General features: G+C 39.8%; 1 protein-coding gene across 3 annotated transcripts in view; it reads left to right on the top strand.

Annotated features, from left to right (window-relative positions):
• Positions 1-21,058, top strand: part of LOC121323299 (integrin-linked kinase-associated serine/threonine phosphatase) — a 32,550-nt gene extending 11,492 nt beyond the window's left edge. Inside the window, exons 3-9 of one of the 3 annotated variants that reach the window (XM_041264280.1) lie at positions 217-323; positions 1,643-1,736; positions 2,518-2,605; positions 3,916-4,040; positions 16,464-16,583; positions 18,539-18,620; positions 20,174-21,058. In XM_041264280.1, the coding sequence (XP_041120214.1) occupies positions 217-323; positions 1,643-1,736; positions 2,518-2,605; positions 3,916-4,040; positions 16,464-16,583; positions 18,539-18,620; positions 20,174-20,314 (757 nt within the window). In that variant the 3' untranslated portion in view covers positions 20,315-21,058. The remainder of the gene's footprint in view (positions 1-216; positions 324-1,642; positions 1,737-2,517; positions 2,606-3,915; positions 4,041-16,463; positions 16,584-18,538; positions 18,621-20,173) is intronic. The other 2 variants (XM_041264279.1, XM_041264278.1) reach the window with 2 other exon arrangements.
• Positions 21,059-23,510: the final 2,452 nt, after the last annotated feature.

Below are 23,510 nucleotides of genomic sequence, written 5' to 3'. Positions count from 1 at the left end.
CTACTACTGATGCATGAATTCTACAGGGTGGTCATCATGTTCTTCTGTGTTGCTGCTGAGGGTGTAACAATTCATATCGGATTATTATTGAGCTACATATCCATATAACAATTAAAACCGTTTGTCTGTATACAAGAAGTATAGCTACAGTTTCGGAAAGATCTTGTGCTTCAGCCACTGCAGATTCGCACTGATGATTGTGCTCTTTTTCACTAGCTCTCGTCTCTCCTACTTTGCTGTTTTTGACGGTCATGGTGGCGCCCGGGCATCTAGATTCGCAGCGCAGAATCTCCACCTCAACCTCGCCCGCAAGTTTCCCAAAGGTGAGCCAGCACAATGACACACACCACGATTAGGGCTGGGATTTAGGCACGGTGTCTTTTGCTGATGTGTGTGACTTGTGGGGATGTCTGTAAATTGTGTTCAATCTGTATGTGATTTTATTGGGAAGTGTTTCTCATTAACATTAAATTTCACATTTAAAGAAAAAAAAATGCATTTATCGTTTGTTAATTCTAATAAATAGTTTCATATTTTGAACTAGCTCCAACACTGTACTTGCTGTCCTTTTTTTTGTTTGTTTTTTGGAGAAGAAAAAAATCTGAATCAAACTAAGCTCTTCGATAAAATACTTCTTGAAACTTATGTTAACAGTTCATAAACTCACTGTATCTGTATGTGTGTGTGTGTGTACTATACTAACTGCCAGCATTCGCTGCGGGACATACATTGAACAGTTTCTTCTTTTTAATTGAAGTTATTGTTGCACTTGTTGTTTAATTGTTGTACTGTTGCACTTAATTTAATGTACATGTCTCTTGTCAGCCCCACACCCTCTTTGTATGATCCTTGTGTGTATTTTTCGCCTCCAGTGTGTTACGCTTGCTGTCTATTACCCTTTCTCCTGTTTGCGTCTTTTTTCTCTGCTTCGTTCAGAGCTTATAAATGCTACTGTAGTTAGTAGTCATCATTACAGAGCAAATAAAAAAGAAACACATTACAATTGCATTTGCTTGTCTCGTCCTTCTTTGCTGAACCTGTGTACGCCAACGCCACAATATGCTTTTATTAGAGTTATTTTATTTTTTTTATCCCTGTGACTTTATTCTCCCTCCCATTTTCAAAGCATTGACCGTGGCTGCTCTGTGATTTACATTCTTATTTTCCGTGATAAACTCCTAGCCTTAACCACGATGTTCAAATTGTTATCAAAATGTGTTCCTTGTTGGGCAAAAAAAAAAAAAAAAAAAAAAGGACAAAAGCCCTTACTGCCAATAGCTGTCACATTTTCTGCATTTTCACATACTGTACAAGCATATTAATAAGAATAGCGTAGTCTGTGCCACATGGTCTTGTACTTGACTCCCCTGTGTTGTGTGTACAGTGCTATCTACCTATCTGCATCTAACACACACATTGGTAACAGCCTTATGCTTGGTATGAGCAGTGTAATAGGGCATTCATTACATAATAAACTAGAATCATGTATTGTTATCTGCAAATAAAGTGTGATGGTCCCAGCCTAGGAGTCTACAGTAGATGTTATTTGTTGGCTGGTAGCCTGGGTTTCAGATGGCTTGTTATGAAGTAGACTGATCCAACCGAGCTCCTCTCTTTTTTTTTTTTTTTTTTTTTTGTACAGGTGATGTGAGCAACATGGAGAAAATGGTGAAAAAGTCTCTCTTGGACTCCTTCAAACAAACTGACGATGATTTTCTGAAACACGCATCAAGCCAGTAAGTTATCCTTTCCGATCCCCTTTAGATCCAGCTTCAGGCTACTATAGAGCAGCCACTGCAAGGTGTGCACTGTAATCAGAATGTACAACGCGTCAACTGGAGCATGCATTGAGCCTTCTGTAAATAGTGTAGTCTGTTTGTTTTCTTTATTTTAGGTGTATTGGTATTTTAAAGAATACTGAAATATTAAAAGATGTAGAGGTTACTACCTGTAATCCTTGTGTTCCATCAGTTTTATGCCACGAGTGAGCAAAAATTCTTTTCAAGTGAAGCCAGAATACATAATGGTTCTAAGTGGGTAATGTAAAGATAATCAGCAAGTAAGGGGGAACATGAACACAGAGGGTTGTTTCTTTACTCACAAATGTATTTTTTTGAGTTGCCCACATGTGTTCTGTTTATACCATCCGTAATTCCCCATTTACTTAAGATGATAGATTTCATTGACTCATTTATTTTTTGTTTTAAGGATTCAGATTGTTCTTTGGTGTCAGGAGCGCTTAACCCTTGGTGAGGCGCTATTGTGACGTTGCTGGTACAAACAGCCCATTTTTAGGAAGTACGCTGTTTTTGAATTCAGTTTTCTTAGTGTGTTGTTCCCCATAATTTTTGTTGACAGCATGTTGACACGGCACAGTCAGTGTTGGTAACAGAGGTGTGACTTAAATCGAAGCAGTAAACTACAGACTAAAGATCTGGCTACTTCTGTTCTGATCTGTTCCCTTCTGCTTTGGGTGAAGACAGGAATAACAGTGTAACACATCTTCTTCCCCCCCAGGAAACCTGCATGGAAGGATGGTTCCACGGCAACCTGTGTGCTGGTGGTGGATGACGTGCTGTTTATCGCAAATCTGGGAGACAGCAGGGTAGGTTCAGATCAGGCGTGAGGATGTAAGGTATCCGTTACAAAGTTAAGCATCATATTGAAACCTGAATAAGGGGAAAATATGGTCAGCAGGATGTAGACCAGTGTTTTGTAGAAGTTGATTGTGCATAACAAATATGATATGGTATTTCTCTGTATCGCAGAGAGATGTACTCAAGTAAAATAAATAAAGGAAACATGATACTTTCTAAAATCCCGTCAAAGTAGTATTTAATTTCCAATTTGTCTTACTTCCGCCAGAGGGAGCTGTTTCACTGAGGTGCAAGGTATTTTCTCCCATTCTTGTGAAAGCAAAGCATCACGGATGAGCCTTCCTGCTCAGAGTAATTTACTACTCTTAATAACTCTGCAGCAACAGATCGTGTTCATGTCTTAATGTGTAGATTTATTTACTGTTCAGAATTACCTCGGGCAGGCAGTCTCAAAGTTGCTGTGTTGCGTGCTAACCTGCACAGATATTTAAATACAGTATCCACCACTTGATACCATACAGAGTTATTTCAGGCAGCCGTTTATATCGGGAAAATACTGCTGTTCGCCATTCCCATTGATTTCAATAACAAACGCATCAGCTGTTCACCTCATTACCTTGCCATTCACATAGATTTCAATACAAAAGGCAGCTCTTTACTGTAGTAAAAGCCTAACAGATCCCTCAGTCAGCTGTTTGCACCTCGTTACTGAGCGATTACCCCTGTACTGTACCTTGGCTATTTAATCCCTGTACGCAGTGTCGAGTTTACTGTTTGAAAAAACAGCATTGACTGCAACAGGAAGACACCGATGATGTAAGCTTCCGTGCTTCGCTTGTAACACTGCTGCTTGCTATAGAGCAGTATCCAGATGTACAGCCGAATTGGCATTTTTTAGAAAACACAGTTTGCCATCCATATTTGCAAAAAAGTAATCATCCAGACGCGTGTCACAGAGTTCTTCACTGGAAACAATTTGCAGTAATGCAGCCTACCTGTACTGTATATTTCTGCACTTGCATTACTTTTTTGGACTTACTTTTTATTGCGTTCGTAGGTTTTAACACATCTTTTTAATTATTGTAAGAGGGTCTTAAGGTTTTTAACCACATGCACACTTGTTTGTTTTGACTACTGTACTGGTGATTGTGTGGGAGTTTATACCGTCGATCACTTACTGCAGGTGAATCACGTTAACACAAACGCGCCCGCTCGAAGCGGTGGCAACTGTACATAGTGATCTAAATCATAAATAAGTAAAAAATAAGACAATAAGTTGAGGGTTCATGAGCCAGTGAAAGTGTTTGTTTGTTTGCAGGCAGTGCTGTGCCGGGCCAGTGGGGAGGACAGTAAGAAGATGAGCACTCTGGCCCTGAGCAAGGAGCACAACCCTACTCAGTATGAGGAGAGGATTAGGATACAGAGGGCAGGGGGCACCGTCAGGTAACCCATCTGCTGGAGATACAAACGTTCAGCTTGTAGATTTGTATGTTTTGTGTCAAAGTTATAGGAAGGAAAAAAATTGGCTGCTTAAGTAGCCAGATCTATGGCCATAGCACAGCATTATGTGTTGTACCTTTCTACTGGCAAACATTCCCATCTGGCAGAGTAGTTCTGAATATGTTCAAATGTGTTGCAATGTGCACAATATGGGCTACAGCAAAGGTAAAGAAATGTGTTTCCTGTAAACACTGCAGAATGTTCTACAACAGTAACATTATTCAACATAAATTATAGATAATATCAGATTCTGGGGATGAGTGGGGTGTCTGTCTGTACATCCGTCCATCTGTATGACACAGTGTTTCATATCTGAATAATCACTTATCGAATTGTCAAGAATTTGTCATTCTCTTAATCTACACTATTCTACACATGCTGTTGCTGTATGTCACGCTTATCAGCTTTTGAATCATACCGATGGCTCTCATTTTGAATTTACAGCAGTGGCTGTGTTACTGTTTTAATTCTTCAGACTATGGCTTGATCCTAGCTTACATTTTAACATACTAAAATACCTTCCAAAATCCATAGTATGCTCTGTAACAAAACAACTGCACGTCTATGCAAGTTAGCAAATGGGTGGTCTCACAGCTACGGTCTGTTACATACTTTGGGTTATACAGATGTGTGTTACTGCTACTTAGTGGCACCTGAAAAAAAAAAAAACTTGATGTAAGAGTTTGTCTTTACAATGTCATTAATCAAGCTAAATGTCTCATATTCAAAGAGACTCAGCAGCTTGCCTGTACGCACACACACCAATACCCCTCGTACCTTAGAATCCCTCTTGCTTTGCTGTAACCTGATTTGAGTAAACCTCTAAAGTTTGGTTTGTAGGGTTTGAGACAAAGAAAGGATTTGCTTAATTTTGCTATATTCAAAGAAATTTTGCTGCAGTAAAGATTGTTTCGGTTGCGGGTTTGTGGGTGAAGAAACCTGCAACCGAAAAATAATATAATGTATTTGGAAGGTGGTTATATTATGAGTGTATGGTGTAGCTTTGTTATTCACCTACTAGTCCTTCTTACATAACTGACACACACATGCAAGCATGCTGACCAATGCATTTCACCTAGTTGAATTGTCTCTGCAAAGACTGTGCTAGTTACCGGCTACTGACATAGATGCATCTGTATTATTTGTATTCACTTCTCATATTTATTTGAAGTCAGCCCTATCCTGCACAATGTCAGGTGTTCTCTGTAATCAGCTCATAGCAAGGCAAGTTCTGTTTGGAATCCCAGGAGAAGATACATTGTGACATGCTTGTAAATGTGTTATTACCATTTCAACAAGACAAACATCATGTTACAGAATTTCGATTAGACCAAGGTTGCTTCCAACGTTTAAACGCATAAAGCGCACAATGAAAAAAGGTTTTGTGACTATTCTTCCATTGAAATGTTTCCTGTTTTGCTTTTTGATAATGGACACATGGCTAACCAAACGAAAGTTTCACCTAATGTGTATGACTTCATAGACCTCACATATGGTAACTCTCTGCTTTTCGTGCTGTATATCTTGTGTGGTGTCAGCATCTCTGCTTTCCTTTACGTGACCGTTTGAAATGAAGTGCAGGGGCGTGTTGGAAGTGCAGCATTGCAGTATCTAAAAGAAATAACACAATGTTGTTCATTTAATACTTCCATTAAAATACAAACATTTACCACAATGTGTGCATCATTTATACAGGAAAGTGTGAACCTTACAAAGTAATATCAATATATATATGGGATGTGATTTACTGGAATTATTTAGTTTCAGAATACTGTTTGAGTTGTCATGATTATTTGAGCTCCTTGTAATGGGGGCTATTTAATTATTGTTGGTTTTGTTTTGATACCACACTGCTGTGTCTATGCTTGAATAGCTTGTATCTCTGCGACTGTTTGTTCCACGCACTCTAGACATTGCAGGTAAAGCGTACACCTTTAGGGGAGTTTGTTGGATGTTCTTTACCTGTATTACTAAGTGACTGCTTGGCAGACTTTCTAGGGTTTGCTCATGGTAATGAAATATCTTCAGTGGTAATTGGATTGCTTTAAAGCTGTAGTAAGTAATTACACTTAACATAAAGGTGACCAGATTGGATGAAAACAATATCCCATTGTAGCCTATTTAGTTTTTTTTCTCCCTTCACATTTGAAGAAAAATACATTGCTACAAAAAGGGTGATTTACTTCAATTGCTGTAGTCTATTACCAATAAACTTGTCTTGGAATGTCTTCACTTTCCAATGAGTGCATCACAAGTGAATGCTTCAAGGTGGTGCTGACAGTAAATGCACTTTGTAGCATTTGAACAATCTGTGATTTATAAACCTCTCCTAATTTGCAAGTCTAATATTTAACGACATTTGCATCAACTGCTTTTTTTCTGCTCATATATTTGTTTTGCCACGAAAATGTGCGGCCACCTTTTCAAGCAGGGTAGACTGTCTGTGGGTGACTTTGAGATTGTAAAGCACTTTAATATGTTGCTCTGTGGGAAAGACGCTTTCCTCCATTTTGATCCTGGAAACACAGATAACTGAGTAGACAGCAAGTCAGAAGGAAGGTACATCCAAAACGGCTGTTATGCATGTAATGGCATGTGAATGCTACCAGTGTAGTTAGGAGTTTCCTGGGTAATGATTCGTGTGACTGTGCAGTTCTGCTCAGGGGTGCTCCCCGAGTGCTCTGCTGTGGTGGGTGGGCGCTACTGCACTGCCTGGAGATGGGGGTTCCCTAGGTGGTCCCCGTTTCTTAGGAAGAGGAGGAGACTTTTTTGAAAGCTGTGTGAAGGCCCACCGGTGAAGCAAATCAGCTCTGCAAGGGTTTGAATCCACCTATTCCCCTAAACTGCGTCCTTATTTTGTTGAGACACTTGCAAGGTCCCCAGCTGTTCCTTTCTGCAGTGTCTCCCTGTAGTGCAGCAAATAAAGTATCTTCTTTTTTTAATATGCTAAACATCAGTAAAACATGTTATAGACTTGTTATGTTTATAAAAGTTTTAGTCAGACTGTGATTTCAGTCTTAAAAGAGCAATTAGCACACTGCACTTGCTTTGGTAACCTATAGAGAAATTATTTCAGGAATGTGATTGTGAGGCAGCAAGGTGGCTTGATGGGAAGTTCTTACCTTTAGGAAACTGCCAGCAGCAAGGCTTTGCCATTTCGGTGGGATCAGTTATTATTCTGTTGATCTTGAGCTGTATAACTAGAGCCTGTGAGCCAAAGAACAATTTCAGAGAGGAATTAACATTATTAAGTGCTGTAAAACTAGATGAACAATAGTTTAACTTATCCTTCCTGCAAATAACCTTAGGATCCAACTTTAATTAAAATTGAATGTATTAATGGATCGCTCCAGCCTTAAATTTAATAGAGAGGACATCATTACCCTTGAATTATCCATAACCATAAACCTGCCAATATAGTTGTTCAGTTCAGATCTAGTATAACACCTTATGCATAATATATGTTGATTTAGAAAAATAAGCTTGTTGATGAAACAAAATGTAGAGTATATGAAGATGAATCTTCATTAAACTCTGCATACTTGTAGATTGAGATGAACTAGGAAATAAACTTAATACATTTAAGCCACTAAAAGGTCATGGAGTTGCAAACATTCAAATTAATCCCAAAACGGCAAGACTGAATGAAGTAAAACAAAACACAAAAAGTCCAGCCTGACCGAGCTTTCCAGGAATTAGTCCCTCCTGGAGGCTTGGGTTCAAATTCCAAAGAAATGGAACTGACCAAGAAACCCTTTCCACATACAGAAACAGCCATGTTAGAAGTATCTATCCTGCAGCAGGTAGCTCCCCAAGTGACAAAAAGACCAACTTTCAAACCAAGATAGTCTAAACAATTAGATGATCTGATTTGAATTTTTGAACCTGGTTTGGAGTTGTTTTCTGTTTTAGCTCTGAATTTTGGAATGCTCTAACTTTCAAATGATTCTTTCTTGGAAGGCAGTGAATGTCTAAATTTTTCTTGTTTCGAAAGCACCCTGACAATGAAATATTGGACTTGTATTTGGTACACAACCATATTCTACGATTATGTAGATCAAATACCATTACAGCCATTTGTTGTAACCTCCATATCTCAAACCTTATATCTATCTGTGCCCCATACGAATTGGCTATTCTCTCAGAAATGCCATTCTCCTATATTTTGTTTTTGCTCACAAGACTCTTTTCTAGTGGATATAACTTCAAGTTCATATTCATACTGCTCTTGAAACATTTCAATAGCTGCATTTTTAAACAGTAATCCTGAGTTATGGCTGCTGTAGGTAAAGCAGGACAAGAGTTCACTCATAAGAACATAAGAACTCCCTAATGTGATGACAATCCTGTGGTTAGGGAAGGTGATGAAGGCTGTGCATAGTTCTAACATTTTTTTATCCTGCAGTAGTTTCCTGCTAAGATCACATCATCTCTGTTGGGTGTCGCCTTGCCAGGAAAACTGTTGAAAACACACTTAGTGTTGGGGTGGGGCTTCAGAGAGAGAGAGAGAGAGAGAGATAGCAGCATTAAGACAATGAAGCCTGATATAATACATTTTAAATACATTTAGTCTAATAATAATAGGTTTTATTTTAACGGGGCACAAGTGCAATAATGATTAAGAAATGTGTTTCTGCATACAGAGCTATAAATTGAACAGCCTCAGTGTCTCTAGTCAAATCTCTCCTGTTGCAAATTCAACGAACACCAAAGAGCACAATTATGAACCACTGCATCTTCAGCTCAGAAAAACTGTGCTGCAGGAGGATGAAGGCAAGCTATACAGATATCTCTTGGTAGTGTTACACCCTGCAGTGTTACAAGAAACGCATTACGTTACCTTTGCTGTGTCCCATGTTGTCTGTATTGCATTGTTATGTATTTTTTAAACACATTGCAAACTTGTAATTTTTTAATCAATTGGGGAATTCATTTCTCAAGATTTTTTCTGGAGCATTCACCAGAAAAAAACAAAATCTCTCTCTAAGTGTATCTAGATCACGATCTCTCCTGCAACACTGCTGGTTTTCAGTTCTTAAAATACGCCAGGGATTTCAATCAAGCATTGTAGCAGAAGGGAGTATGATCTAGATCCACTGCGATGTTTAGAAGAATAAATCTCTCCTGGCGAACTTTCTCTAATACAAGTTGAAAAAAGCAGTTGAATTAACAATGATGTGGGAATACAAATATCAGAACAATAGGGATTATATTGAAAAATATATTGCTGCAATGCAGACAGCACAGGATATAGCGAAGGTGAAGTCATGGGTTTCCTGTAAGCACTGCAGGGGGTTCTGTAACACTTCTAAGGCTTCTTTACCCAGCCCTTTAAAACAGAACACCAGCACCACCAGAACATCACCATAAGGAATGCCATTAATCCATCCACATGCCAGTGTGACAGGAGTAGAAAGCAGGTAAAGAGGGAGTGTTAGAGAGCACACTTAGTTCCAAAGTGAATCTGCCAAAACCCTTCAAGGTCTTGGATATAAACCTACTTTTTATTTTGGGGAAAAAAAAGCACAGTCTATGTTCAGCTGAAGGGTTGCCAGGGAGAGCAATTAACAGCAAGCACGCTGGAAAATAATAGCTGTCAGTGATAGAATGTATTTTTTTTTTTATGGACTTTTTCCAAGTTTTCTAATGGAGGATGCTTGAGAACAGTAGTAGATGTCTCCTGGGGCACTGACACCCGCACATTGCAGTACTGCCAAGATTTCTAGAGGGGTGGGTGGTGCAAAGGTAGTTATCTTCCTGATCAGTTTTAACCCTTCTGGTACCGTGCTCGGTGAGGCCACACACTGCGAGCTCCATTTTTAAAGAGTTAGTTTGACATAAAACTAAACAGGATTTATTTTGACTGCATTCATAATTGGGGAATTGAATGTTAATATGTTGTAAACAGAGGGTTCATATTGGTGGGAATGAACCAGAACCAGCACCCTAAAGCCTTTCACACTGGCATGCTCTACCAGGGTCGGAACCTACCCGGGTCAGGACCCGGAGACATGCAAGTTGGCTACGTGATTTCACATTGCTTTTAATAAAGCAGGGTTGACCTGGGTGCCTATCAATGCCCCGGAAGCAGCTTGTTACGGACGCTTCCATCCAAACTTCTCTGGATAGAACAGTCGGCCCAAATGTTGATTAGAACAAATGTTTCTTCATCCCTACTGCAATCTGGCTCATGCTGTGTCTCAATCAACAAACATAGCCAGGGTAGGAATGCCAGTGTGAAAGGGGCTTAAGAAAAATATCTTGCAATTGTAATCGACTCATCACTCTCTGTCAGCAACCAGACAGGGTGGAGAGGCAATTAAAAAGGCAAACAAAATGCTTGGTTATTTGGTCAGGTGAAGTTATGAGGAGGTTGTATAATGCATTGGAGCACTGCTTCCAATTCTGGTCTACGCATTACAGAAAGGACATTGTGGCTTTCCTGCAAAGATGAACCGTACTGACTTAAGAGGACGGAGTTATAAAGACAAGGTGAGGGAACTGTACCATTCAAGCCAAACCTGAGAAGAGTTAAGGGTGACGAGCTCAGCACAGTTGCAAACAAAATTAGGGAAGAGGACAGGGGAGACTTTTTATACAGTGGTCAGTGGATGGAATGGGCTACCTAGCCATGTTTTAGATAGTCACTGGGATCCTTGAGCTGTTGATGATGTCTGGGACCAGTCAGCTGCGAGGAACCAGATGAGCTTGATTGGCCTCCTCTTGGTTCTAACTATTCTTATGTTAAAGCATATATATATATATAATATATAAATAAATTGAAGACCCACTCCTAAGCTAAGCTGTACTGCTTGCAGTAAGATTGAGGAAATCTATATGAAAAGTAAAAGTTTTCATCCACATGAAAAAATACTTGTTTCCCAGTGCAAAGTTTGGAATGTGCATATGCCTTGTAAAAAGAATATAATAGTCATCAGCAGACCACAATGTGAATATTTTCACTTACAAGATTGCTTACGTAATTATGTACTGTTTTGTTACATCCTGTGCTCTTGTATTTTGGAAAATGCTATAGGAAACTGAACAAATAATGGAAGCTGCTTTTTTTTTTTTAATTATTATTTTCGTTACAAACTTGAAATTGCGTCTGTTTTAGTAACCCCAGCTTGGTGTACCTCCTGAAGAGATTGTAAACATGCAATAAAGACGTCACTCTCCACTCGCCTATGTAGGAGGGATTGGAATATGTGGAAACACGTTGGGATCAGTCGATTTTAGTAAATGCTTCATCCTTGTTTGTCTGTGTCAGTGGATAGCTGGAGCGTCTAGAGTGCTTTAGGCTATCAGCTTAAAGGCAATGTATACATAAAAATGTATCTTTGTTTTATTTAACTTAGAGCTGTTTATTTAATGAGGAGAGTTTCTGCTGTTGGAACTTTTTCAGGGATGTCTACACTCGCTGCTCCAATAAACAAGAAAACACTCCATTCAGCCTCCAGCACTGCCACCCTGCACCTTAATAATAAACAAGAAAACACTCCATTCAGCTCTCCAGCACTGCCATCCTGCACCTTAATAATAAACAAGAAAACACTCCATTCAGCTCTCCAGCACTGCCATCCTGCACCTTAATAATAAACAAGAAAACACTCCATTCAGCTCTCCAGCACTGCCACTCTGCACCTTAATAAACAAGAAAACACTCCATTCAGCTCTCCAGCACTGCCACCCTGCACCTTAGTAATAAACAAGAAAACACTCCATTCAGCTCTCCAGCACTGCCACCCTGCACCTTAATAATAAACAAGAAAACACTCCATTCAGCTCTCCAGCACTGCCACCCTGCACCTTAATAATAAACAAGAAAACGCTCCATTCAGCTCTCCAGCACTGCCACGCTGCACCTTAATAATAAACACTCCATTCTGAGCTGTCCACCAGAAATCACAGCAGAGGTATACTGCTGTCTCCTTGGCGTATTTACATTTCTTGCACATCAATCTGGAGTGGGTTGAAAGCCTAGACCCCATTATTATATCGCAGCGGCAATGGGAATTGGACTCCACACTACTAGAGCTGAAACATTCAAATAATTGTAGCTAACAAAGTAATTCGATCATCTGTTTTGCACAGTTTCTTTAAAAAACTCAAATAGGCAGTTTTTTAAAGAAACACATACTTTAGCAAACATGTATTTTCATTTTAACACATGATATCTGGTACCTCTATAGCTTAAAGAAATCCTTGTTTGCAAGAAATGCCGGCCTGGAAGTCTGTTACTGATTTCACCTTATTGGGACAAATCATATTACTGGCTGAAAGCATATCAGTCAGTAGTTATTGACAGAAAACCAACGAGTGAAGGGGTAGGGACAATTTATCCTTTCTCCTTTCACCTTTGTTTCGTTCAAAACTGCAGATCTGAGATCTATATAATGAATGGATGTGCATGGCGGTGAAAATGTGTGAAGCCTTTAGGCACTGCTGTAGCACAGTGAGGTCACTCAGTCTCTGCTGATTTTTTATCCCAAACCCTCAGGAGCACCAAAGCCAATGCTGTGCTCCCTGTGGAATATAAGTTTTACCTTGTATACTGGCCTTCCTATTATCAAAGTTCCATCTCTAAACTGAACAGTGTGTGCTGTGATGATTTTCTGGGTCTCACTGGCATGCAATATTTATCCTTGTTTCTGCTGAATAATCATTCAAATCTCTTCCCATTCGTGTGGGGTTTTTAATATAAAAACGCTAAATGCTTTTTTTTTTTTAATTCTGATTTTCTTGTATTAAGATCTGAATCTGACCACAACAAGCAAATCCCAGGGCTGAACGGAGTTATCTATGATTGGAACGAATGGGTTTGGATCAGCGCATGTCTTTGATGATCAGAGCGTTTTTGTATTCTTCTCTGCAACAGACAGGGTGGCGGGAGCAGGAAGACAGATAGCGGGTCTACCTAAATGAACAGAGCGCCTGTCGCTTTCCCGTCCACACACACACACACACACACACACTCTCTCTCAAACAGAAACATGTTGTAACTTTAAGTCAGATTTCAATCTCCCTATCTGGCAGAGCAAAGAGCTAATGCATCATTATTCCAGACTGCTTTTTTTTTTACTGTCTGTTCAACTTGAACATCATAAAATGTATGAAGAGAATAGGCCGTTTGGCCTATCGATGCTTGTCTGGTCTTTAGCAGCTGATTGATCGCAAAACTTTGTCACGTTGGGTCTTAAAGGATACAAGTGACTCGACCTAGCCAACATGACTAGGTATCTCATTCTGTACCCTTGCGACTCTCTGTATGAAGAAGTGTCTCCTTCCCTCTGTCATATCTCCACTTAATTACCAACTGTACCCTCTGGTCCTGGTATTTGTTTGGGTTAGCTTTATCAACTCCTTTTAAGATTTGAAAGACAATTGAAGTCTCTCTAATTTGTTCTAAGCTAAATATATTTAAGGTTTTTTAAGATCTGGGATTAGTCTGGTGGCTCTTTGTTGATCTCTATCGAGGGCCACGATGTCCTTTTGGTGGTGTGGTCACCAGAACTGGACACAGTACTCCAAGTGTGGTCTCAATAGTACATTGTACAACCTCATCATAACCTGCTTGGATTTGTACTCTACACTTTTGGCTGTATACTAGGGCATTCAGTTTCCTTTTTTGATTGCTTCCACACTGTATGGTTGCTGACAGCAATGAGTCTAGTACCACATCAAGGTCTTTCTCTTGGTGAACCCGGGGGGGGGGGGGGGGAATCTAGTGCCTGTGAAAGGAAGAGACTATAGTACTGGGGTCTGTCTTTCTCACATAATAGAGATGAATGTAGTTAGGTACAAAACAGTTCTCGATGTCTTGTCTTTGTTTTTCTTGGCTCGGATTAGGTTCAACACAGGGCAAATGTAACATGGGTTGCCACAGTGGCAAGCAACTGTCCCTCCTGCAGAAGAAAAAAAATATTATGGAAAAGCCCAGGACGGGCATGCTCATTCTTAATGTACCGCTATTTATCCTTGAGTTAGCATTACCTAGAGTGGAACCCCAAATGCAGGCTCTTTTGTCAGCTATTTTTGTATGACCCTGCTATCCACATGATGCAGTGCCAGCACCCCTACAAGGCAGGGTGTCCTCCTCCCCCACATGGTGTTGCTTTGCTCACAACCCCCATGGACTGGTCCAGTCACTCCTACCCTACCCTGTTTGCGGTCACTTCAGACATAGTGTTTCTGCAGGGGTGGCCCCGGCTGACCGCAGATATGTCTGCACTCCATTAGGGCTTCAGACTGACATGCCGAATGTCAAACAACGAGAACGCTAACAGAGACTTCATTCTGCTGAGCTGCGGAAATAATTAGAGAGGAGACAGCGAGCTGATTCCAAACAATTAGGAGGGAGACGACCGCAGCGCCCAGCCTTCCCGCTGTCACCCAGCTCCTTGTTTTCATAGCCTCTCAGCGTTTCAGCTTTCACTTGCAGAGCGCATCAGCGTAATTAAGCTAAATTAGATCTTAAGTGGCTGCTGCTTGAAATGTAGGATTCCTGTCAGTGCACACAAACAATTAGACGTGTGTTTTTGTTTTGATAAGTACATTCTTTTGTGTGGGGGTGATGAAAGTATCACTTGTGAAACTTAAGAGTCTGACAGCATTGGAGTCTGAGGCCCTCTGTCTGTCCGCAGGGCAGGAACAGCAGGGCTGGGTTTAGTGCCTATGGAAGGTAAAGGACTGACAGGCTGAGACTGAAACATGCTGTCTGTGTCTATCCACGGGCAGGGAGAACACAAATCACAAAGCAGACTTGTTTTTCTCTGATCTTTGATCTTTACTCCTATTGTTTTTCCTCCCTCCTCCTTTCTCTTCATTATATCTTCTTTTTCTTCTCTTATTCCACTTAGCCCCTTTGTCTCTCAACCCCCTTACCAGACATGTTGTGTCCTCTGTTTATGTTCTCATGTTTAAAGATTTGGTTATGTTAGTGGCATGGGGTGACAGAAAATTATTAATAATTAACATTGGATTAAAACAATAATGTTAATAAGATCGTTTTTAACAGTTAATTAATCTAGTTAATAATAAATTAGGTTACTAAACAGTGACCAGTAAAATGGTGTTAACCATATACCCATGGCTTGCTTCAGAGTCAGAAAAGGTATATTATTATTTAATACCTGTGATATTTATTTGGCTCTAAACATCATATTATTTTGCTGTCCAAGCAAAGAGTACCTTATTGATGCCTTGTAATACTGATGTACTGTGCTCTTTCATGGGTAGAACATCAGAAAATGTACGAATGAGAGGAGGCCATTCACTCATCTAAGCTCACCCTGTTCCTAGTAGCTGATTGATCTCAGAACTTTGTCAAGAATTAAAAAGGATTCCAGTGATTCTGCCTCAACAACATGACTAGGTGACCCATTCTACACCCTTACCACGCTTATAGTTGCACAATTTGTTTCCTTAAAAAAAAAAAAAGAAATTGATTTGATGAATTTGATATTATATATATATATATATATATATATATATATATATATATATATATATATATATATATTATACACAATGTGTGTGTATATAAGCAAATAATTAATTATTTATTAATGTGTCACAGGACTTATATTAATATAAATTAACGTATCGTCGACATCCATTAGGTAACGTTTTGCAAAATACATCATTACCATAAACGTATGCTACGATTACCATGGTACACATGAGATTTACTCTCTATTTTCCAACGAACATCTGGTGCTACAGAGAGTGAGCGGTGTATGGGGCATCACCCTTCTGTGTGTCACAGTTTACCAGTGCTCTGAGCTCACTGTGCTGTTGTCAGAGGTGTCCACACATTCCCCCAATTCAGACAAGGAGAATATAGTTATACTGTAGCATAGTTATTGTAACTAACAAAATAGTTCCATACAATTTTTCGGCCATGCACAACCATTCATTAAATATGTCTCAAATGTGCAGTTTTTAAAGAAGTGCATGTTATAGCAAACAGGTACTACACTTGGTCAAAGAAAGCTCTGTCTTCCACTTACTGGGCCATTTCACTTGGACAGTGAAATTGTCCACTTCTTCACTGGCTTCTATCCCATCAACAACCAATTAGAAGCTTTCCTTATTGACTGTCTTTCAGCAAGCAAGATGCTATGACTCAGAAGACACTTTAAGTTTAACTTTAAGTGCAAACAAATAATCCAAGAGTAAGGCATAGAGCACCCTTAAATCATATTTAAACATGAAAATTATGTTTGCTTCTTTCAGAACTGTACAACTGAGAACTATGTATTTAATGAATGTCTAAAAATGCTGAGATGTATGGAGTTTTTGTTTGTTGGCTACAATTACTAGCCCATGCTTTCCTGAATTTCTTTCTCTGTCTGTCTCCTCAAGGGACGGTCGGGTGCTGGGTGTGCTGGAGGTTTCTCGCTCACTCGGAGACGGACAGTACAAGCGCTGTGGTGTGATCTCCACCCCCCACCTGCGCCGCTGCCAGCTCACTCCTAACGACAGGTACAGCTTCCCCTGTGAGCTTCTATCACTGCTAACTCTACCACCTCTCCTAACGACAGGTACAGCTTCCCCTATGAGCTTCTGTCTCTGCTAACTCTACTGCCTTGTTCACCCTTTCATAGTATTAGTGCATTAGGCTAATAGTTTTAATGGTAACTACAACAACCCTTGACATTTTCTGATCAGAATGCACCATAGTTGGTCTATTTAGCACATCATCGGATTCCTTGTTATCTCACATCTGCATCTACACATCCATGTGAAGTGTTTTTAGTATCATCCCTGAAAAAACATAATTTTGGAGAAAAAAAACTTACTACAGTAAAAGCCAAGGTAATGGTATGGGTCCGGTAAAGTATTGGGTGATTTCATTGACACAGGCAGGGCAGAAGTCTTTGTTGAGTCTCCCTTTTTTCATCCCTGCTGATTAAACGCTCCTGTCCTCAGCGATGGTAAAAGAAGCTCTGCAATGTGCTGTGCGATTCCTGCCTGCCCGCTTGAACTAATGTCATCATGACATTAACCTCCTGCTGCTGCAGGTAGTGAGAGAGCGGCAGCCATACTTCATGGAGGGAGGAACAGCCGAAATAATCTTCACAATTCATTTATATCCATTATGTAAAAACTTCTACTTGTGCCAATAATCAATAAAAAAAAATAATGCTATTTACACGTTTCAATCCTGGGGCCCTGGGTTCATGTTATTTGTGTAAACCACCATTGATTATATTTAGTGCTATGCACATCATTGTCTACCACCGGAAACAGGACAAATCTCTTTGCGACGTGCAACTAGAAATGTGGGTAGTTCCACTCCCAACTGCTGCGAGCGCCTGTAAGAAGATTGATCATTCATACACCACTGTAGACATGGAAATCGGGCTAGGCTGAATTAATTGCCGTGGCAGTGGGAATGGTTGGAAAGACAACTGTTTTCAGATGGTCTGCAAATAGTCTCTCTGCCAGTAAACTTCCAGAAGGAAGGCGTCCAAGCGGCTTCAAATTGCCTGTCAACTTGTTTACAGCATGGTACCCACGGGATCTTATCTTTGCTGTCTTGCGGGCGCTCCCCGGAAGAGTGACTGGTTTCCTTGTCTGAACGCTGGCCTTAACAGGATTGTGGGAAATTATTTACATTTCACAGTTTAGCTTTCGCAATGTAAATCACTGGCCTTTGTATTCCCGTTTGGGTTTCCTGGGGAAGCTTCATTGTTTACACAAGTAGCTGTATCTCCATCAGATCTAAAGAGGCATGCATTGTAGGTGAATATGCTGGTAGATCCTGGTGTTAGAGTGATTAATGAGAGATTGTCACACAGTGAAAGTGATAAAACTGTCTAGCAGGAAAGCATTGGAATGGAGCATCTTCGCAGGCAGCACCAGTAGGACTCTGGCTGGTGACTGTAGAACAAGACTTGGTAGATTTATTATCCCCTGTGAAGGGGATATAGTGGTGGTGGTCATACATCACACTTTATCCTTGTATCTGGAAAACGGCTTATCCAACTATCATGAAACTTGGTATTAACGTCATTTAGAATGAGTTATTGAGACTGTCCGATTCTGGATTGTTAGGGGTGTCTGTCTGAATCTGTCCAGCTGTGTGTCACACTTAGATTTTTGCATATACTGGGAGAACCTTGTATCCAGTAGTCATGAAACTTGGTATTAACATCATTTAGCAGAAGTAGCTGAGTATCAGAGTCTGGAGTTATATGAGTGTCTCTCTCTGTCCGTCCGTTCTTACATACATGTGGAGAACTGCTTGTCATGGAGCTTCAAATTCTGTACTTTTATGTTGATATTTATCAGTGATCAACTTTTTCATCATACTGATAGCTCTAATTTTACATTTCTGTTACTGACCTGCTGTAAAAGCCCCGATTGAATTGTTTCCCCTGGGTGTGTGCGAGTGAGTGAGGTTCACACCCTGATTTCCTCTGTGCTCACGGCAGGTTCCTCCTCCTGGCCTGTGATGGGCTCTTCAAGGTGTTTTCTCCGGAGGAAGCTGTGAGTTTCGTGGTGCCCATTCTGGAGGTAGGCTGGGTTGTTTTTTTCATTTTAAAAGCTTGTTTTCACTGTGCTGAGTTGGTTTCAGTTATTCTGAGTTGTTCTGTGTTCCATTGCTCTGATATTGAGCTTCACTAGAGGACACTAAGAACTGGGACTGAACAACCTAACCCATTCCATTCAAACCATGTGATGCTGTGATCATTCAACTCTGCAGACCCCTCATACTCCACATTTACACACAACAGCAGGTTGGGCTGGCACAGGTGAAATGGCACAGATGAAAATGAGAAGAACTCAATATCGTAGCAACAGAATGCATGCAAACACCATCAAATAGTAATTGAAATGTATAAAAAGGTTCAAAATTATATTTGATGCTACTCCTTAGGCATCCTGGGGAGGAGAGTGTATGATTTTGCAATTCCACTGATGCATCATTACTGTAATTGTACTGTAATTATATCTCATAAACCATTTCGACATGAAAGACCTAACTATTCAAGATACTGGCTTCACACTCTGTATACTACTGTATTCCAAATTTGGGTAAAAAAAAAAAAAAAGACCAATGTTCAGTTTTTTTTTGTTTTGTTTGTTTAGTTATATATATATATATATATATATATATATATATATATATATATATATATATATATATATATAATATATAATATACAACTACACACACACCACAGAAACTATATATATACTGTATAATATAGCAGGTATAGTATGATGTGTATGTCATATATATATATATATACTGTATAAAAATAGGTAGATTGTAAGCTGGTGCCACTGCCCCAGTGTCAGAAACTATTTGCGGTAGTGAATTCATGTTTGCAGGGGATATATAAACCTGCATGCTAAATATTTTTTATATATATATTGGCCTGTCACGAGTGTTAGTGTTTGCAGAGCTGTAGTCTTTGCCTTTCTTTAGTTAAACAATGCCATTTCAGAGCCACATTCTTTAAGATTCCCATGTTGATTCAGACAGATCATTCCATTAATCATACCCATTTAGCATTTCCATTAGTTACTTCAGTCTCATGTGCAGTTTTTAAAGAAACACATTTTAACCAAATGTTCATTCTCATTTTAAAGCAGACAACCGGTGCTACAGTAAGTTCTCGGTGTGCTTGGCTTACCTTCAAGGAAGTCTGTTACTGCTTTACTTCCTGGGTCATTTCACCCGGGGAGCGTTTTCTGGGTCATAGCATGTTACTGGCTGAAAGCTTGTCAGTTAATAGGGGAAATAGCTGATTTGTTATTGACAGGAAAGAAGCCAGTGAAGGGGTGGGTCCAACTTCACCCTCCAGGTAAAATGACCCAAATAGTGCAAGACAGTCTAAAAGCAGGGCTTGCAAACAGAGCTTTTTTTTTTTTTTTTTTTTTTTTTTTTTCAAAACTGCACTTCTGAGACTTTTATAACGAATAGATGTGCAGGGTGGTGAAAACGTATGGAACTATTTTGTTTATTAAAGTCGCTTAGCCGGCACAGTATTGTAGTCTAATGGCCTGTTTGCAATGGCACTAGTCCAGCTCCACACATATGTGTAAATGTGTGTTTGCAGGAGGAGACGTTGGAGCAGAAAGAAGGGAAGACCCTGCAGGATGCTCGGTTTGAGACTGCGTGTAGCCGCTTAGCGAACGAGGCTGTGAGGCGAGGCTGTGCTGACAACGTCACCGTTCTCCTGGTCAACATTGAGCACTGAGGATCCAGGAACCCCTCATTGCATTGGCTTATTGCTCTGTGCTCATTCCTCAATGAGGTGTACAAGGGCGCTCTGGATCGCAATCCCCCAGTGTACCCTCAGACTGGGAGGCCAGAGGCCGTCTGAGCCTGGGAGAGATCACTGGCTGCCATAGACTAGCACTCGCTAATGGACATCTGGTAGTGTGAACCATTTGGAATTAAAGTTGTTTTGTTTTACTAAAAGAGCATCTTTCTTTTTGTTAGCCTCATAACAGGTCTTAGAAGAGTGACAGTAAAGTACCAAGGTTTCGTTCTTTTGGACTGTTCCATCCCAGGTTTAACAGGTACAATTAATTTAGGGTTATTGTTTAGCTCAGCTTTTTATTTCTTAACATTAAAACATTTCTGAAGCCGCACCCTATAAGAAGCCCCTTAGTATTGTCAGTTTTAAGTTGTTGGAATAGTTCACTGATCTCACTGTGAGTGTGTATTTCAGCACATTCAAGCAAAGCAATTTCTGAGGTGCTTTATGTTCAGATCTGTCACCAGGAATATACATATCCTGGGTTTTTCTGCAGTAAAAAATGCATCTCTTAATCTCAGCTCAGTCTGTGGTTAGCAGGCGTATGAAGAGCACATTGCAGTACACTCAGAGATCCACTCTTGTGATCTCAGCCCCCTCCCTTGTCTGGCTGTAGAGGAAGGTGGGAGCTGTGTGTGGTGTCTCAGGGTGATAACACAGGCAGATTCCCCACTGAGATAGCAGCGCTGTGGCGCCAAGTGCTTCAGGAGACTGTAACAACCTGATCTCTCACTAAATCACTGGCCTCAGTGATCCTGATTGAGAGATTGGGGAGTCTGGCGAGCAGTGAGCAGACAGTGTGCGTCTTTATGCACACACTCCATAACAGATGCAAGTTACATCTCAGTGCTTAACACAGGACAAACAGATCTTTAAATCTTGGAGGATTGCTCTCCTTTAAACAAATTGTAGCAAATAAGAAAATGATTTTTTTCCCTTTTTGAACCCTTTTTTCTCTTCAGGACATATTCTACTTTCCACCTTATTACATTCTCATATATAAAGCTAATATAAAGTAGCTGTCTTCTCTGTGTTGATTTGCATACCCTTTGCTATCTGTGCTGGACTGAGTCCTTTTCAGAGGAAGTGTTTTAACTATATAAAATCTATTCCTTGAGTCCACCACAGCAACATTATCACAGTACCTCCTCATGTGTTCTGCTGGAAACCTCTTTTTTTTCTAGTGGTTATTAAAAAAAAAAACAGATTCTCAGTTAAGCACCTTGTAAGCAGATTTCTAACTGCTTAAAACAGAGTTCCAAAAGCCATTTGGTCCTAAAAAAAATAAACAAATAAAAAAAGCTAGTTACTGTTCTTTTAAATCATTAACAGCCATCTAGAACAGTTTAATCAGCGCCAAAGTGTATTTATTTATTTTTTGTCAAGCTGTATTATTTTCACGGGTGTCAGATTTCACGATTTCAGTGAAACGTACATATTGCTGTGTAGTATGTAGCTCCCTGTGAAAATGTCAATTTCTGAAAGAATAGTGTAAAAATATAAATATTTATCACTTAAAAAGAAATACAGCAAATGTTTGCCTTATTGTTACACTGCAATTAGGAACCTGTTAGCAGCCAGTTTGGTTTGCTTCCAGTAAGTGATTGAACGTATCTGTTGTTGTTTTTATTTTTTCTACATTTATTTTCTATATTGTTTGATCATTCACTGATAGTGAAAATAGAATGTCTTTGAAAAGTGAACATAAAAAAAAACAAATATTCTACAATTTAGCATAAATATTTAGCGTTTAGGGCTCCCGAGTGGCACATCCAGTAAAGGCGCTCCACTTGGAGTGCAGTGTGCTCCCTATACCCTGGAGATTGCAGGTCCGAGTCCAGGCAGTGTCATTGCCGACCGTGACCAGGGGTTCTGAGGGGGCGCCGCCCGGGTAGGGAGGGCTTAGGTCGGCAGGGAATCCCTGGTTCACAGTGCAGTAGCGACCCCTGTGGCTGATACGGCACCTGCAGCAGATCTGCAGTGGAGCCCCTCAGATTTGTGTTGTCCTCTGGCAGGATAGGTCTGGTGGCTTCGCTGTGGATCCGCAGTGTGAAAAGTGACGGACTGGCAGGGACACGTTTTGGAGGATGCGTGTTTCAGCCTCTGTTTCCAGAGTAGGCGAGGGGTTGCAGCGGTGAACCAGGATAAAAACATTAATTGGACATTCCAAATTAGGGAGAAAAATGGGGTAAAAACCATTGGTTTATATATATATATATATATATATATATATATATATATATATATATATATATATATATATATATATATATATATATATATATAATATATATATATATAATATATAACTTTAAATAACATATATTACATGCAAATTACTAGACTTATATTACGGATATACAATCTAAGGTGAGAAATGCCTGGTACTGACACAATGAAGAAATCTCATCTAGGAGTTAGACTGCCTGTTCGTGATATCGTACGAACGGAAGAGAATCTTCCAATCTGTACATCTAGTATCTAATAGATTCTGTGTTCCAAAGAAAAAACGTGTTTCAAGTTGTCAGTTGAGGATTTGCACTTTTTGTGTTGATTTAGATTGATTTAATTCAAATCATTGCATTCTCTTCTCAGTCTAAGTACACCACATTTTCTATAGACAAACCTAGGATTACATTTTTTAATAGGTAATTTACAATTGTTTTGTGCAGTTACAGGTCTGCAGTATAACTTCTCAGCCTAATTTACGCAGTCAATTGTCTGACAAACCATACAACTGTTGTGCGTTGCCTCTAGGTTATGTTTAGGACACAGAATTGCAACAGCTGATCAAAATGAAACCTCAATTAACCTGCCTCTCATGGGAATGAACATCTGTGGCTGTATCTCGAAAGTAATTGTATTGAAAGTTGCTGCTGGGTTAATGCTGGTAAGAGCAGTTGACTGATTATTTCAGGGAATGTTAACAAAATGCATGTGTCTGATGAAAACCAAGTCTTTAAAGCCAGTCCTTCTGCAGTAAAGGGTTCTCATGTTGCAGTTAAAGCCATGGCTTTGAGATTCGTCTCTTTGGGTTCAAACTAGCAGACTTCAATTCAAGTATGGGTCAAGGGGTATGTTCATTTGCAAATGCTTTTCGTTTTCAAATTCGTTTGAAATAGGTTTTGCTTCC

This window comes from Polyodon spathula, chromosome 11 (genome assembly GCF_017654505.1).
Source record: "Polyodon spathula isolate WHYD16114869_AA chromosome 11, ASM1765450v1, whole genome shotgun sequence".
In the NCBI taxonomy this organism is placed as follows: Eukaryota; Metazoa; Chordata; class Actinopteri; order Acipenseriformes; family Polyodontidae; genus Polyodon; species Polyodon spathula.
The sequence above is the reverse complement of the archived record's forward strand: the minus strand, read 5'-3'. Positions and strand labels throughout refer to the sequence as shown.